Genomic DNA, 17,484 nt, shown 5'->3' with positions numbered 1-17,484 from the left:
GTTTGGCTGCACGCAGCGCTCAGTCTTTGTGCCAGTGAAACAAATGGGACTTTGTGCAACCGAGCTGCACAGACAGGCATGCCTGACACCCTGCGTGAGAATGACATCACTTAGAAACGACCTCAGGACACAGGACTCTGAAGATGAGGTGCTGGAGGCACACACGAAGGAAATGAGTAAATCTAAAGTCTTTTAAAGACCCTCTTGGGACAAGCTCAGTACTGCTGCAATACAAACAACACAGCACCAGGGTGTAACTTGTACAGAGCCTCAGACACTGGCACTTAAAAACTGTGCATGGAAGGGGCTGGTTACTCCCTCCTGAGCCCAAGTCAGACATGCACGCTCTGCTGAGTTACTACGGTGATGGGCACCATCAAAAATAAAGAGCACTGTGCTGAGGCGGAAGCAGAATCCTATGCACAAGACAACTTCTGGAATCTAGTTTGTTGTTGAACACTGGGGACTGACTTTGCCACAGGCTGTGTATGTGTTTGTGCACATAAAGTCAGACATTCATCCTGTGCACATACATGCCCTTGCTCTGGCTGCCAGACAGCTTCAGTTAGCACAGGCACACAAATACCAGGTGACATCGGTGAGCAACCTGCACCAGAGCACTAGCAACCCCAAACTCTTACAAAGTCAGAATACCCTTCCCTGTAAAGGACATCCTTTCAAAAGGAAGATGCATCCACATTTGCACCCAGGTGTCTTCCCTCGAGCTGCCACTAAGTTGCTGTAATTCCAGCAACTGTCTCACCATTCGTCCACAATTATATCAGCATCAACACATTAGCATTGTGCATATGGCTAAATAAAGGCTTCCCACCTATGGAAGCTGAAGGACCATGCAGTCTTTCACTATTCTAAGGTACACAGGGGCACAAAAAAGAAAAAAAATATGCTAGGTCTTGTTGCTATCGCTTCCTTTTCTCCTCTACACTGTACTACTGCTAAGCTTCCTATCACCATTGCTGATGCCAGTCAATTTGCACAGGCCTTCTATGCACAGACTTTGATCCTCACCTTCACTGAGAGACTTACAGAACACTGTCATAGATTGATGCAAGTTTCTTGGGCTCAGCTTTCAGTACAACACCACGCGCAGTGCCGATTCTGCACATGAGGAGCTTGGCTTGCTGTGGCACACTTCTTCCAGAGCTCCCTTCAGTTCACACCACCAGAGGGCAATGCACACCCAGCCCAGTATACACTTAGAAGCAGGGCTGGGACAGGAGCAGAACTAGCAATGGGATATAAAAACAATTACCCCACATGTGGGTGCAACATAGGAACCCTGTTTGCACAAATTCAGTTTCTTCCAGAGATTCAGCTACTTGCAGGAGACCAAAGCACAGCGCTGCCTTCTTGGAGATATTCCTCTGCTGACCATGAGGTGGAGCAGCTTTATTCCAACAGGGCCTTCTACCAGCCAAGCATCCATCTGTTGGCCTCTGGGAGGATTTAAGTGCAAGGAACCTCGAGGCCACAGAGTAATTGCCATAATTTAATAATCGCCGATCAGCATCGGAGCTGAGAACTGCTGTGTGAATGGTGATGGCTGGCACCCTCAGAGCAAATCAGGAGGGGAAAAATTCACAGCAGGAAGGCTGACTGCGTGTTTCCTTTCACTGACTGCTGCATTACCCTTCCTCTGGTTTGTGCATGCACTTCTACAAACCCCATGCATCCGGGCACCACGTAGAAAAGCATGCTTCAACAAAGAGCACCTCAACACATGCAATAGCCAACTCAAGTTGAAATCTAGGGAGCAGCAGGTTGCCCATGCTTGGGAGTCTTGGCTACGGCCATTTGCTAAGGGCAGTGCTGCTGACAGCAGCCTTTCTATAACATGGGGAAACTGCAGTTTGGTCTCCACAGTGATAAACAGAGCAGAACTGCAGTTAAAAAAAAATCATTTTTTTTTTTTACCAGAAAACATAGGGTCTCAAATCACAAATCCAGCCATTTTAACTTTGCCCTGCATTTTTTTCCCCAGATACCTACTGCTAATACCATGCAAACTTCAAGAAAAAGCAACACTTTCACTTTAGGTCATTATGTCTGTCCTCTATGAACTGAGGATGTTGCCTTGCAGCTCAGAGACAGAAAGAACCATTTGCTTTCCCTTCTGCCCACAGAGGTACAGCTCCCCCTGGCTCTGGCATGCTTTAAGCAGCTCTGCCCCAGCCAGAAAGCCAGAATCTGCTCACAGAGGACAGCTGAGCTGGCAGAAAGTTTAGTCTGTGTCACGGAGCCATTATCCCAGAGAGGCAAATATCCAAATGATCTCTGCATTTATCCACACAGCAAGGCAAAAGCAATTTCTCTGTATTTTGATAGGTACAGTGCTGAAAGATGGAGTGTGCTAAGGGTGCTCACATGCCCATTTTACCTTCTGCTCAAGGAGGGCCCGACGGAGGGATACCCTCTGTTCAAGATCACGCAGCTCCCGGTCATGCTGGGCTTCTGCCTGCATCTTGATTTTACTCTGATATGCATTCAGCAGCTCCAATTCTTGCTGCAGCTGCATCTTCAAAACCTGGCACTCTGCTTCCTGTGCTTCATCCAAACGCAGCTGGGAAAGGCAGACAATAGAGACGTTTCACTATGGGGTAACCACTCATGACACTCTGGGGGAGGACTGCAGGGAGAAGGAGAGAATGGGATGGGACTTTTGTTTTCTTAGCAATACAATTGGTCTCTATTGTACTTGGTTTCACCAAACAGAGAACCTATAGTGACAAAGACTGGTGACAGTGAGCCCACAGTGCTGATGCAAGTGACGCTGATGAGCAGTGGTGCCTCAGGAACCACGATCCGTACTGCAGAGAACAGACTGCTGTAGGTGCTAATGTTCACAGCTCTCCTTTTTTTCCTAAAGGCAAAGAAAAGGTCTCTTGCTCTGTTCAGCTGGATTAACAAATTTCCTGTGTGCAGGAGACTTAAGTTTGCATTCCTGCCAATGCAGGACGTAGGGCAAAAAAGTGACATAAATCTAAAAGCGGTTTTAACACTTAACTTTAAACTTCCCTCACATAAATTAGGCCAGCTACCCTGCTGTGTCAGTGTCAAATCTGTGCAGAGTGATAAGCAGGACACGATATGCATGAAGTGCAAAGAAAACTGCACATTCAGTTGTACCAAGGACTCAAAGCATTGCTCACATGGTCATTCCTTGAAGAAGGGCTATCAGAACTTTCAGAGCGCTTTTAACATTACTGCAGATTTACAGTCAAACCTCTGAACTCCTCCATGACTCACTGAGCATTTTCCACCAGTGGGACATGCTTTGGTTGGTATCACTGATAAATCAAAATCTAAATGACTTAAAATAGCAAGTTGCGTATTATTTAATGATGCTCTAACAGGGACATTCATGCTGTCAGACTTCATGCAAAAGCAGTCTTTCAGCCACACAGATGCATCACTTTGCATCCCTTCAACAAAAGCCTCAGCTTCAACCTGCCTGACGGGAATAATACCTCCTTCCTCTGTATTTGAATGCAGATTTTAAATACAGAGGAACGACTGTGCTGGGTACGGCATGTGTAGCAAGGAAGCAGATAGCCTGCTGTCAGGATACAGACTGCTTAAAATGCAAACATCCCTATTTGGCTGAGGAACCCTGGGTCCCTCGGAGGCGACTCACAGCTTGTGTAGAGAGCATTTCATTAATGCTGTGATCGTACTGCTCAGCCAGGATAGCCAGCTTCCGGGTCTGCTCCTCCTTGAGCCGTTTGAGGACAGCTTTATGTTCACTCTTTGGCGTGGTCTCCAGCAGATGGTTTCTCAGTGCTTTGTACTGTCTGGTTTGGATCTTGCATGTATCCTGAAACTGCTTCTTTATCTGTAGTTCTTTTGACTGGAAAGATGGAGGGGACACAAACAAAGAAAAAAACAGCATGTTTCAAATGGGAGAAATATCCATTCAAATGGATATTTAGGATTACATTAAGGATATGAGTTCAAGAATCCACAAATGTATAATAACGTCTACAGTGCAAGGAGGGAAGCAAAATATACAAGAGGCAATGACTACTGCTGCAGCTGCTTTGACACTGCCACTGTGCAAAACAATTACAATAGAGACACTTTTATAACAAAGCTCCAGCCTAAATACAGCTGTCTCCGCACAAAGAGCCTCACATTTGTCACTGGACTGGATCCAGTCCTGGCTGTTGCTTTTCAAGAAAAATTCTTGAGGGACAGGACTAATATTAATTAGCACCAAAAGCCATACTTACACGTGACTGTGCTTATATGGCACGTATATATATGAATGGCACTTAATGTCATGCAAAGAAGCAGATCTGGCGCATGGGAAGGGACAGGGAAAAAGAGAAATGCTTTTTCCGTTGGGAGTTTGATGAAGATTGGATGTGTTCTAACTCTTGATATTAAGAATCTCGTTTTCATAAAGATACTCAAGAATGGGTGGGAAAGATTAAACACCTGAAGATATATACCACCACCAGCACTGATGTTGTGCTAGCCTAGTGAACAACACAATTCCCCAGTCCCAACAGAGGCTGAGTTTTCCTTTTGCAATTGCTGCATCTCAGTACTGTGCAGAGACAACTTTGTTATTGCACACCGGGCTGAGATACATCAATCTAGGACAAAGTATCTGAACCTGACTTAGCTGTGTGACCTTGGATACATTCTTTCTGTCCTTCTTCCACCTGCCTTACCTGCCTCCAGAGCAGCCTGAAAGGGATAGCATCTGCCAAATGCATTGAGGCCCTGAAAAGGAAGGAGTTCCCTGCAGGAGGACTGGCAGGGATACTTCTAACTAAACCAAAACAAATTCAGGAGTGATGAATGGTGGTGGTGAACTGACTGACAGTCACATTCCCCATGGTAAGACAAACAAAACAAAGCACAAAAACAAATCAAACCAACCACATCAGCACAGTCTAGTCCATTCACACCACAGTCAAATCCTAGGGCACTTGGAGCAGGAGCAGAGCACAGGAGCAGATTTCTGTCCCTGAATAAACTGGAGGAGCTCTGGGACCTGAAGCAGCATTGCAGGTACATGTGTATGTCTCCTGTCAGCCCCTGCACTGACTGCTCCTGGAACTCACTCAGGGCTCAGCAGGGCAGGTGATAAACACAGCACCTGTAGCTACACAGAAAGATCCACTGGGACCAAACAAAACCGGCCCAATTCAGACATCAGCAAGTTCTGTTGTATAAACCAACAAGCCCATCTTGTCAAATCGATGTAGAAAACAAGACAGAGACAGACTTAATTCAAACAAAACATATATAATGGAGAGGTAAATATCGCTTTTACCCTTTCTAAATTCACAGTAAGTTATTCCCCTCCTGAAGGCCTTTAAGGTGCTCTCTCCCTTTCCCTCAAGGAAGTGTCTGCAGGTGCTTACACGTTCCCACCAAGGACCACAGCAAACATAGCAAACTTTTGTCCTCACATTCTGTGAAGTTTCACTTGGACACCACCAGGCTGTTTACAGCCTTCCAACCCAAAGGCTTCAACAACAGGAAACAGAAGGGAGGGGTAAGATTTCCAGGCAGCCTTCTGACAAGATCATTTTGACCCGGTGTTGTGAAACACCAGCAAGAGGGGTTTTCATCACAATCAAAACGCTCAAAATAATAACAGAGCAGTTTTCACTGAAGGGCGAATTGTGTGCAATTCTACCCAAGGTGCTGGATCGACAGCCCAAGCCTGAAATCCTCTGCTAATCGCAGAACAGCCATGCATGGCACAGCACAAGCTTTCCATGCTTCCTGCCAAAACGCCGCAGCCCTGTCCTTGCTGGAAAAAGGACAGGGTCGGATGCTCTGCAGAGGGCAGAGGGCAGCTCTGCAGCCTGGAGAGAGCTGTGGTTCTGTTGGCCCTGCTGCCAGCAGGGAGCGAACACGGATGTGCTGCCCACTCGTGTTTGCACCGCATCACCTTGGGGAGGCAGAACTCATTCATGCTAATCTCAGAAGGATCAACCTAATGCAGCTGGTTCAGTTTTATTCAGCTCAGAGTGCAGCACAGCTTCGCTGTGAAGTCATCCGCTATTTATACACTATATCCTTGGAGATTCTCGACAGTGATCAGATGGTCCCTTGTACTCACAAGCCAGGTTTTCACCATTTAATATTATTCTAATACTGGCAAATCACATTCTTTTCTTGCTGAAGTTCTATTTTCAAGCTTTTTTTTTTTTTTCCTCTGCAAGAAGATAGTTTGCACCAACTGCAGGTTAAGTCAGATGTGAAATATGAAGATCTCGAACAACGAAGAATTCCCATGCTCAGTATGCCATACACTCATTTTGTTACTGGCACAGCCGAGCACTGGGTGGAGAGAAGCCTGCCTCCTTCTCTAAGGAAATGTACCAGCAGCTATGCAAAAACTTCATACTCCATTCTTAGACACTTCAGAATAAACCACTGTGCTTCTCTGGATGAAGCTTACAACAAAAACAGTAAGAACCTCAATTACAGAGGCCCTGAAATTCTGGCCAACCACTTCAGCTTGAAGATCTGGGCAAGAAACCCAGGAGAACACATCATGGCAAAGGTCAGCGCAAGGAGCTCCCTGAGGACACTGCAGCTGGCTGCTGCCCCTCACACCTGCTAACATACCAGCCGCAGCATAAAGGTATTCACACAGAACCAAACTAACGAGCTTCACCATCCCCTGGGCCTGCACACACTGCAAATGAGAACGGGGCTGCGGTGTGCCTCCACCACCACCACCAGCAGCAGCCCCTCGGTGCCGCTGCGCCCGGCGCTCCCCCACCACGCAGTACCTTCAGGCTCTTGGGCTGCTGCCGCACCTCCATGACGTGCTTACGCCTCAGCTCCCGCTCCCGGCGCTTGTTGTACTCCAGCTGGTTGGTGAGCTCGGTCTGGTGCTGGAGCCGGATCAGCTCACAGCGCATCTTCTGGATGGTGCTGAGATGGCGGAACTCCAGCTCCTGCATGGACTCGTGCTGACGCAGCAGCATGGCGTGCTCCAGGTCCTTCTGGGTCTGCCTTTTGTTTAACTCCTAAAGGGCGACAGAGGGGGTTACCAGACTGTTTTCTGGGATTCACATTCATAATGTGACATGACTTTGCTCACAAGGGCATTTCTCCCTTTCTGAGGCACTTGAGGACAGAACACAGAGCCCCTACACCTTTATCAGGTGGACAACTCCGTGCCACCAGTCACTTTCCTCCCTCATTTCACTTTTCAAGGTGGATTCACAGTCAGCACTTTTTGGAAAGAACTAATTATTGCATCTGTTGACCTTTTGGATCTGACAGTTCTCATGAAATAGGACACTAATTTGAACATTTTACTCTAAATTACTGCAAAAAAAAAAAAAAAAAAAATCCCAGCCAGGCGTAATTAACTCCTCAGTGAGACTGAAGTTGGACAGCAAGTGCTGTGTGAGATACCATGCACACAGACAGCCCCAGCTCCCACCTCTGCTGCTCTCTCACCTCCCGAACCAGGTCCTGCTCCAGGTTGTGGCGGCCCAGGAGCATCCGCCTCTTGAAGCGGCGACACTCCAGCTCCAGGTACTGCCGCTGACGCCTCAGCAAGTTGGCCTCTTCCTCTGCCTGGAAGTGCTGGATGTTCTCCTTCTGCTTGGAGAGCCACTCCTGCTTCTCCTTCTTTGGAGTGCTCTGGTTTTCATTCAGCTCCTGATAAGAGTCAGGTAATTAATTGTGGAATCGTTGCACTGAGCTCCCTGGCCTTGAACAACTGGGTGCCTCATAGACTACGCTTCAGACAAAGCCATTCCACGTGGTTTTCCTAACACATGGTGTTAGGAACAATCTGAGCTTCTGTAAAATGCATCATACCACATATCTAAGGGAATACCTGGTGACAATTCATAGCTTTTTGTTTTCATCGGCCATTTTAAATTCAATACATGGCTTAAGGCATGTTCCATAAAAGAATCTGCCTGCTCCAACTGCACACTGGAGATGCTCATATAGCGACTAAGTTTGTTGCAATGCACTTCAGCTTAAGTAAGAGACAATTCCTGTATATCAGCAGGTTTTGCTGAATTGTGATCTACTGCCCATCTATCAATCTAAGACTCTGTGTTATAAGCTCAAGCTACTACATCTTCCATTAGATCTTTCTTGGCTCTCCTGTTCTTTGGTCTTTTTCTCCCAGGAAATGTCTGTGTTTGGGAATACCCGCCTTTGGAAAACGTTCCAAAGCTGTGCCACACAACTGATGGTTGAGTGCTAAATGGTTCTTTCAAAAACATCATTTACAGTGCTTACCCTTTCATCCACTCCATAAAAAGAAGCAGGAAGCTTGATTCTACCATTTCTCTGCATTTCGCAAAGGTCGTGGTTTTCCACTATCATAGAGTGATTACTGAACTATTAGCCTGCTTTCTCCATTAAAATTATTAAGTGTTTTTGCAGGTATTTTCCTTTAAAAATAAACCATGGGTCACCTTTACTGCTCCACTGGTTTTCTTTGTTGTTGTTCCTGAACATTCACCACTCTTGCAGCGTATTGCACACATCACTGTTGGTTCACATTTCTCATTACAGATGAATTACCTCTTTCAGCTGCTCCTTACGGAGTTTGTATTCTCTCTTCTGAGACTCCAGGAAACTGTTCAGTTCTTTTTTCTGTTGGGCCTGAATATGCTGTTGAAACTTCTTTTCTTCGTTGGCCATCACTTTAGCCTACAGCAAATCCAGAAGAAGATCAGTTTCCAAGGCCTGATCAATTATAGCTCATGTTCCATTTTAACCCCGAGACCTGGAACTCACGATACAGTGACCACAATACTCACCACGACTCTGAAAAAAGCACGAGTCTCAGAAGCCTGCCCTCAAACTCTTCTCATTCCACCCCCACCCCCCTCAATGCATCAGCAGGAGTCCTTTTTCAGTGCTTCACTCTCTCGATCCTGTTCAGCTACTCTTACCTAACACAGTCAACTCCTTATGACCAACTACAGCCTTAGCCCTCCACCAAGAGATCTAAGATGAACAAATAAGTCAATAATAATCTCCATAGGCGGCACCACTTCACTGTCAATTATTTAAAAGCATAAAAACCCCCATATCCATAAGCAACCAGACAGTGAGCCTTTAAGCATAGCTGGCCCATTTCTCTGCGGGCTCATCTGCCTCCGTAACACCTGATGGTAGTCAGTAACTGACAGCACGTACAAGGCAAAAGAAAGGAAAACCCTCACAGCATTTTTCCTGGGGTCAGTACACCAGCATTTAGTACAACGCACTGCGATGAAGGACATACCTTTCCTCTAGTTACATAAACCCCTTAGTGTAAGGAGGTGATGTATTAGCCTTTCTCTAATTAGCAATTTGCTTGGCTCCTGAAAACAGACATGTAAGAGACTACAATGTCATCTGTTCATCAGTGAGGTGAAGTGGACAATTCAAAGTAATTAACAAATAAAGACTAGTCTGCTAAGCTGTTATCTCCTACCTCTTTTTCCATGGCTGCTTGGTGCTTTTTTATTAGCTTTTCCATTTCTGCAGCAAAATTGTTACGCTGAGTTTCAAGATCTTTGTCCAACCTGAGGCGATGCTCATCCATCTCTGCCTTCAGTTTATTCTCTAATGCCATCAGCTGCTTCTGGTGTTGCCGTCTCATACGTTTATAGCCAGACATCTGCTCTCGGAGTTCAGAGTCTTGTTCATGCTCCTGCATTTGCCTTGTCACCTAGGAAGATAACCACATTGGGGCAAAGGAACTTAATGCTTCTTCATCTGATTTTCAGCAGTCTGCTGACCACAGAAGAAAAGTGTTCAGTGAAGAGATGTGGGTTGCTTTTTATTCTTTTGTAAAGACCACCACAGGTCCCAGTGGCAGCAGAGCAGACTAAAAACTGAATTCTGCAGCAAAAGAAATTCTGCAGCAAAAGATAAGCTCACATGGGCTCCAGCAGAAAAAGCACACAAATGTTATAAAGCTAGTACTAGATAATGCCTCCTTAGCCCACTATGAATGTGTGCATATGTATATAGAAACACACACAAATGTACACAATACACATAGGAAACTAAAGCCAGTTTACTATTATAAACTGCTTCCTGCATTCTGCTAAGCCTACCAGCTTTGTAAACATCCACTACACACAAACCACCTCTGCCCAGGTGCCGCATTTAAGACTCGCATTCTACTATTTCAGTGATAACACCACAGTCAGTGAATACAGCTCATATCCTGCTGAAATCCTGACAGCTCTCAGCCATCCCATAGAGCCATGCTGAAGGCAGCCCTTCCTGCACACCTCACCCCAGAGAAGACTGTGACGTACCAGCGATGCTGTGCGTATAGTAGCAAAGTGCTCTCGATTGCGATAATGAGACTTGTGGCGGGATACTTGGGGAGGAGACTGGGGTTCTGATGCCCTCGTTCGAGGATCCGATTCCTCTCTGTAGTTTTCTTCCTCCTTATCAGCAAATATTAACACGGCAGAAGAAGAATTCCGATTACTAAAGGCTTTTATTTCGGTCTGGTTCAAAAGGCATTTGAAGGAAAAGAAAGCAGATCCATTTTACACTCATTAGGCTGGACAGAGGAATGTACTGCAATGGGAGCTGTGATCTAGGGTCTTTAATTTGGAGATTTTGTTGTGCAATTTTATTACTGGGAGGAAAATTACTAATTACTGCTGTAAATGAGAAAAATAAATGGAAAACAGAAAACTGAGGAAAATAGTTTACTTCAAGAAAACATAAAAGCTATCAAGTAGATTATATCAAGTCGGAGAGACAAAAACAACATCTCTGCAACCCTGAAAGGCAGAGGATGATTTCCATTACACCCACTACAGAAATACCTCAAAGCAAATTCTAAAATTTGTCATGGCGTATTCCACATCCTTAGTTTGTCATTCATCACGGCGCGATTAGGAGTTAGATATGATATACTAATTAACTCCCCAAGGAAATACCTGTGTCTTTGTTGCATATGTGGGTAAAGAACAAAACATTCCAACCACACCTATCATTAGCTAGGGAAACGTTACTGGGCTGAGAAAATGCATGATAGCCCATCTGCAGGGAGAGCAGCACAGATCCCAGCAACACACTGCACCTCATCCTTCCTCATACAGAGGTAAGGCAGTCAAAGTGACTTCACAGCCTGCCATGGCCACAGAGCTGCACTGCCTTTTTTGAGCATCTTTGCTCATTAACCAAATACCCAAATCACGTGCTGGGGAGCTGGGTGCTTCAGGAACAGATTGCAAGCACCACTATGGTCTTGAATTTAAGAATTCAGTAACTAAAAGGGAAAAACCTTGCATTTTTTGTCCCCAGAAGTAGTACTCTGCAAGATAAGGGCATTCACTAAATAATCCTATTCACAACTGCCATTGCAAATCCTCACGATGAAGCAAACAATTTTGAAAACAATTTGATTAGTAAAATAATTGTTACAGAATCAAAAGAAATAAATTATTTTTATAGCAACTTTCCAAAGTTTCCAATGCAATTTAGTGTATTTGTGTCACAATATTAGGAGTTGCAAGTAATGACTTAGCACAGGAAGTACTCGATTACTTTTTAACCACTGAACCAACCAAACCCACTCCCTTTTCACATCCTCAAAGTTATCCAGCCAAAAATCCCATGCTTACCGGCTTTAAGTGAATGACAGAACTATTTGACATCACCGTGTGGTCCCCTTCCATCATATCCAGCTCGCTCTTATCATCCGAGGCATCTGGAAGACTGTTAACACTACTGCTTTGGCTACTGGCACTGATAGACATACTAGGAATGGACTGATTACTTCCGACACTGTTCACTGTTCCTGTCCTGCCAACACCATGATCTTGTTCCTAGCAGGAAGGAATTATTTAAGAAATTAAAAGAAAAAAAATCAAGAAAACCCAAATCCCTTGCAGCTCTATCAGTGGCCAATACTAGATTATATGCTCATTCTATTCCTTTATACAGGCATCTACCTGCCATGTCATGGCAGTTCCCACCCTCCAGGCATTGTCATGAAGCATTTCTCTTGCGGGATGCTGAGGAGAGAAAGAATCACCCTTGTCAAGATTAACTGGCTGATGTCAGATTCTTTTCAACTGCAAGCCTGTTAACAAGCCGAGCTCCATCACGACTCAGCCCCAGCTCGTCACCAGAAGCTGTTCTGACACCTGCATCATCTCAGTAAGCGTTCATCTGGGGACCCTGCGTGTCACATAGTTCTGTGGATGACAGAACTGGACTCTGCAATTTAGAGTCTCCACGTGGTGACTGCAGCACGCCACCCAAAGAAAGACAAAAAATGAATTCCTGTGCATGTTTTTTTTAAAGCAAGTAGAAATTTCTCTATGTTAAGGGTCAGAAGAACATTCTCTAGGTGTACACAAAAGATTACCAAAGCCTTGTGCACACAACCAAAGCAAGGGAAACTTTGCACAACTGTATGTTAGCTGTTCATGCATGGGCAAACAGCAGAGCATCTTGCCAGTACTGGGCATCTTCTGCTTGTCCTTGTGTGTGCCCTGAGGTAGGCTTCACTCCAAGCACAGACAGGAAGGCACAGTTTATAGCCAGGTGTGCAAACAGCCTCCATTCATTTCAGCAATATCTGAGTTATGGTTATTTACATGACATCATCTTTCCTTGGTGCAGCGATGACATTCAAATTTTTCTCTCACCTCTTCCTCCTCCTGTGTTTCAACTGCAGGGCCATTATGTGCCTCCTGGAAGAGGAGCTTCTTCATTTTACGGTACTGCAGGTTGTCCAGTTCTCTCACTGCATCCTTTGTTCTCTGAATCAAGTCTATTAACACTGTTTCAGGCCGCTCCCGAAGGACAAACATGTGCTGCAGAACACACAGATAGGTGAGTGACCTCCCAGTGCTTAAAGGATACAACCGTTATGAGCTCCAGTTGGGTTTGTCAGTTCTCTTTCCTGCACAGGAGGAGAATACCCTCACAACTAAAAGACACTATATTGAGACCTCATGGGCCAGACAGATTTCAGAATGACTGATTTCTGATGGGAGACAACCACCAAAAAATAGGAACGTGAAAAATACAAACAGTAAGTAAGCAAACAAACAAAAAAGGTATATCACACACTGGGAAAACAAGCTCTGTTTAAAATCAGACTTCTTTAGGTGCTGGTGTATTTCAAGGCATTATCTCCAACTACATTATCCTCGGTGGAGGATGAGCAGCAAATAATGTAAAAACACTTGAAGTCTGAGATGGTTAATATCTTTAACTACATGGTTAATAACATATCAGCTAGCTCTCAAAATAAAACCCTATTCCTTGTTTAGTAAAGCTAGATAATCAAATATTCAGCACACAGCTGTGAGTCATAAGATAGGCTGCAAATCTACATGCATTTCGCTGCATTTCACTGCAAAGGAAGCTACATTTTGCCAACAGGTAAAACAATTCCCCTCTATGTATGTCAGATGCAGCTTTTTCAGTCTCCAGATGAAATGTGCTGTGCAAGCACGAGTCATTATTAACACCACCTTGTTTCATTCTGTTCCTTTGGAGGACTGTATCGCCACTTTCAACGTGTCACATTTCCTACCTGTCCCTCTAAAATGGCATGCAGCTGTTTCAGGCTATAGATGTGGAAGGAATACATTCACAAACGTTTAATTTCCATCAATGTTCTCTTTAATTGCAGTGCGCTGCTCAAAATAAAACCAATCTGCAGAACTCTGAAGTGGCAGGACTAAACTCCCACACCAAAACTTTCCTGGGTAATTGCACTTTTCTTTCAGAATTCACCATTTTTAAAAGAGGCAAAAGTTCTCAGAACCATTTAAGTAAAAAACCTGCAAAAATGTGACGATAAAACCTTCAAAAAAGAGCATCCATTTTCAGGCAACGCAAAGTTTTGCAAATGTGGCTGTTTAGGAGAAACATGGCTGGGGTCAGAAAACCCCAAATAATGCCATGAGCACTGTGAGGAGAACAAGCTGGCAAAACTCAGGATGCCACCTGATGCCAATTCAGGAAATCCACCCAAGTCACACTTAGAAGAAAGCAGCTAGAACACCAAAGTTCCGAGTGAGCTGCATTCACTTAGGGTACACCTCAGCTTTTTGCAACTATGCATCACATGGACTGTTTCTAGACAAGAGCAAGGAAAAATGAAGCATCTGCAACATACAGGAGGAAAAATGAAGGGGAAAAAAAAAGCAAAGAAATAAAGCAGGAGAAAATCTGCAGATGTCAAGGGAAAGCGTGGGGAAGAAAACCCTTCCTATGCCTTCTTGCCCCAGGGATAACCCTTAGAACAGCAGATTTCTACGTGTAAAGCACAAAGGTGATGGGAGAGGATAAAAAGCCTTGAGAGGTATATATAGCAAAGAATAAAGAGGGGAGTAAAGAAAGGTATTTGTTAACTAATGCATGGCAGCTCTGTCAGGATTAATTATAATCACTGGAAGGATAGACTGAGCTTAAGAAACTGACACCCCTGACAAGCTGATGGTCATCCAGTGCCACTTGTTGGAATGTTCTTTTATGCTGAAAACAGGGCTGGCATGGAGAATCACCTGGGGAACTGCCCCACATGCTGCAAAGGGACAGGAAAGCTGCAACACCCCTCGGCTCAAGGGGAGTGGGGATAACTGGCAGAGCATTGGTAAATGGAACCTACGACGGCAGGTGGGACAGACGAATGTCACCTTGCTAGTATCACGTAGCAAACAAAGGACAAGCAAGCCCACCTTGAGAAGCTCCTCTGATGTAGGCCTGTCTTGAGGAATCTTCTGGAGGCAAGAATCTACGAAGTTTCGGAAATAGTCAGACCTATGGCAAGGAAAGGGGAAAACATCCACCTGAGTGAACTGCCCAGCACTGAGACATCCACGACTGCGTGCTGTTAGGAGGAGTGGGGAGGAATCATACAGACCCACTGCTCCATACAACACCCTCTGACATCCCCGACGGTGCCCACAGCTCCCAGCAGGACATCGCTGGGACCTCAGCAATGCCACAGAACGCTTTGGCTTAAGAATGTAAAAACATGGGGCAACTCGAGAGCTGCAGAAGCTGCACACAAACAGACACCCACTTATTGCCATGTGAGCAGCACCCCTGTCAAATTCCATCCGGCACCAACTCTTCAAGGCCTATCACAGCCACAGAGAGAGTTTCTTTCTTTCCCCCTCCCACCCAATTCCCCACCATGTAATGTGGGCTTTTGCTACCTCCATTTTTCAGTAAATTAAATTCTTGCTTTTTTTTTTTTTTTTTGGTCAGAAAAAGAAATGCATAAGATGAGCTGAATGTTTTGTCAAGCACCAGGGTGTGAAATAGCCTCACCAGAAAACCTCTGAGGTAGAAAAAGCATTCTAAAAAATATGGCACAATGTATTACATTAGAGGCCTGGGACCACAGCTCAGAAAAACATAATTAGAAAGTTTTTAACCCTTCAGATGAGTTTACTGTGTTTGCTGATTCAGAACTGAGTCGCTGAGGCTGGGAGGCACAAAACGTTGCTACTGTGATTCATTCTTCTGAAGTTTGTGCAGCAGACATCTGCCACATACAAGCAGTGTCTTCATCTTGCAGCACAAAACTTCGACAAAACAAGATTTAGGAACTGACAGTGTGGTTTGTGATTAAAAAAAAAAACACAACAAAAACAAAACAGAGAAAACCACATTTCTGGCCAGCCTCTGAGCTGCAGAAGCTTACTGGTCCATGAATTGGGTTTATTACAGGATCCTATGTTCTTCCAGCAGCTCGTCCTGTTTCTACTGCATTCTACAGTCTAAAATGCATATTAGTAATTGGTCAACTCCATATGTGGGGTGTGCAGTGAAGCTAATAAGAACCTTCCGGCTCACATCTTCCCCATAGGAATCCAGCCATTTCAGGAACTCAGCATGACAAAGCACTCCATTTACAGCACTTCCCTACAACATTCCTCCCTCAGTAATACTCACCATTCATTAGACTGTAGTGTAGGGGATTCATTCTGCGCTATGTGATATAAGGCACTCATTGCGTTCATATTAAACAAAGGAGGCTTCCTTTCCGCTATACAAAAGAGAAAATGACTTTATGTAGGGAGACAGCCGCGTGTTTTTCACTCCTTTACAGTTTGCAGTTTACATCCCTTTAACAAGAAAACCACATCGGCAGAATCACTGCTGCTGAACACCAGCCCAACCCTGCAATCAGACAGATACGTTGGCATGTGTCCTGTGCCATTGGTCTGTGCTGCAGAAGATGAAAGCTCTTTGAAGATCAGATGCCTTGTCCTCTCAAGTTTCTAAATTACGTGATTTATCACAGTTGAGTTCTCTGACTCATTTTAATGTTCTAAAATAGGAGTAAGTTAACAGTGAGATCTATGCTCAGCCATTAACATTCTTGCTTTGGTGTCACCCACTCTGTTTTATTATTATTATTGCTATTATCTAAAAGCGAAAACGCTGCAGCTGCTAAAAAAGCTAACGAACTTTTTATTCTATCGAGACATCACAGTAGAAGTGATGAAGAAAATCTGGTTACAACAGCCATCAGATCACACTGAACTGAGTAAGCAGCGGGCAGGAAGTCAGTAGCAGGCTAACTCTTATACTATTTTGAGAGTTGCATTCTCTTTGGCTCTTCTCTCTTTCAAGCTTGTGTTACTCTTATAGACTGACACAGCATGAAAGCTTAATGAGGAAGGAGATGATCTCACTGTAACAACAAAATTGAAGCTTCATCAGAATGTTTATAGGGTAGACCTATAAAGCTCAGCCTCACTATAAACATTCCAGAGAAGCTGCTCAGGCCATGAGGACATTCTTACACCAGTGAAAATGCAACAGAAAACTTTCCTTCCTGAAAAAAAAGAGAAAAAAAAGGGGGGGGGGGGGGAGGGAGGAAGGGGGGAAGGATATTTTTTATTATTATTATTCTGCATTTTGAGCCAAATAGTAGCAGTAACCTATGTACCAGAGATCCTGGTTAACTCATTGCTGTCAGAGAACAGACAAGGCCCTACAGATTCCTGACAAATAGTAAATTGAAGAGTTAGGGCTCAGATGTAGCAGCTGCCCTTCCCTGAGCTGTTAGATAACCACTTGCCCCTACACAGGATCAAACTCATTACCCATTTAACTACTTTAACTGACCATTCCCCCTATCTTTTTTCCTCTTAAAATGAGCATAAATCTTCAAGAAACAGTGAAACTGAGCCTTCAGCGAGCGCTATTTCTAAGACTAAGCAATAGCTAGAGAAAATTAGAAGATGTCTCATGTTCCTGCCTCCCTTCCACGCTTATTTCAAAGCAGCACAACTGAGACACCCACACCAACCAAGCCTGTAACACTCTATCACCCTGACCTAGCCTCACCTCCACCAAGCCAGGAGCCATACACAGAGCCCAACGCTTCATACTGCAAGAATGCAGCGTGCAGTACGGCACCCGGGGGTGTGGTGGCCATGAGCTCAGTGCATTCCTGGAGCACTGCATCCAGCCAAATCTCCTCGGTCCACTAGGAGCAGCATTCTGTCATGA

The 17,484-nt window shown here is 44.7% G+C and overlaps 1 protein-coding gene across 5 annotated transcripts in view; it reads right to left on the bottom strand.

Moving 5' to 3' along the window:
- The window catches only part of TAOK1 (TAO kinase 1), a 60,982-nt gene that overhangs the window by 4,419 nt on the left and 39,079 nt on the right, over positions 1–17,484 (bottom strand). For 3 of the 5 annotated variants that reach the window (XM_040650429.2, XM_040650428.2, XM_040650427.2), the window contains exons 9-19: positions 15,916–16,009; positions 14,691–14,772; positions 12,645–12,812; positions 11,613–11,816; positions 10,287–10,484; positions 9,452–9,688; positions 8,551–8,679; positions 7,462–7,665; positions 6,783–7,022; positions 3,656–3,868; positions 2,399–2,581 (exon numbers count right to left, since the gene is read on the bottom strand). In XM_040650429.2, the coding sequence (XP_040506363.1) occupies positions 2,399–2,581; positions 3,656–3,868; positions 6,783–7,022; positions 7,462–7,665; positions 8,551–8,679; positions 9,452–9,688; positions 10,287–10,484; positions 11,613–11,816; positions 12,645–12,812; positions 14,691–14,772; positions 15,916–16,009 (1,952 nt within the window). The remainder of the gene's footprint in view (positions 1–2,398; positions 2,582–3,655; positions 3,869–6,782; positions 7,023–7,461; positions 7,666–8,550; positions 8,680–9,451; positions 9,689–10,286; positions 10,485–11,612; positions 11,817–12,644; positions 12,813–14,690; positions 14,773–15,915; positions 16,010–17,484) is intronic. The other 2 variants (XM_015296080.4, XM_040650430.2) reach the window with 2 other exon arrangements.

The sequence above is a fragment of the Gallus gallus genome, chromosome 19 (genome assembly GCF_016699485.2).
Source record: "Gallus gallus isolate bGalGal1 chromosome 19, bGalGal1.mat.broiler.GRCg7b, whole genome shotgun sequence".
Lineage (NCBI taxonomy): Eukaryota > Metazoa > Chordata > Aves > Galliformes > Phasianidae > Gallus > Gallus gallus.
Note: the sequence above shows the minus strand (reverse complement) of the source record. Positions and strands in the feature narration are given on the sequence as shown.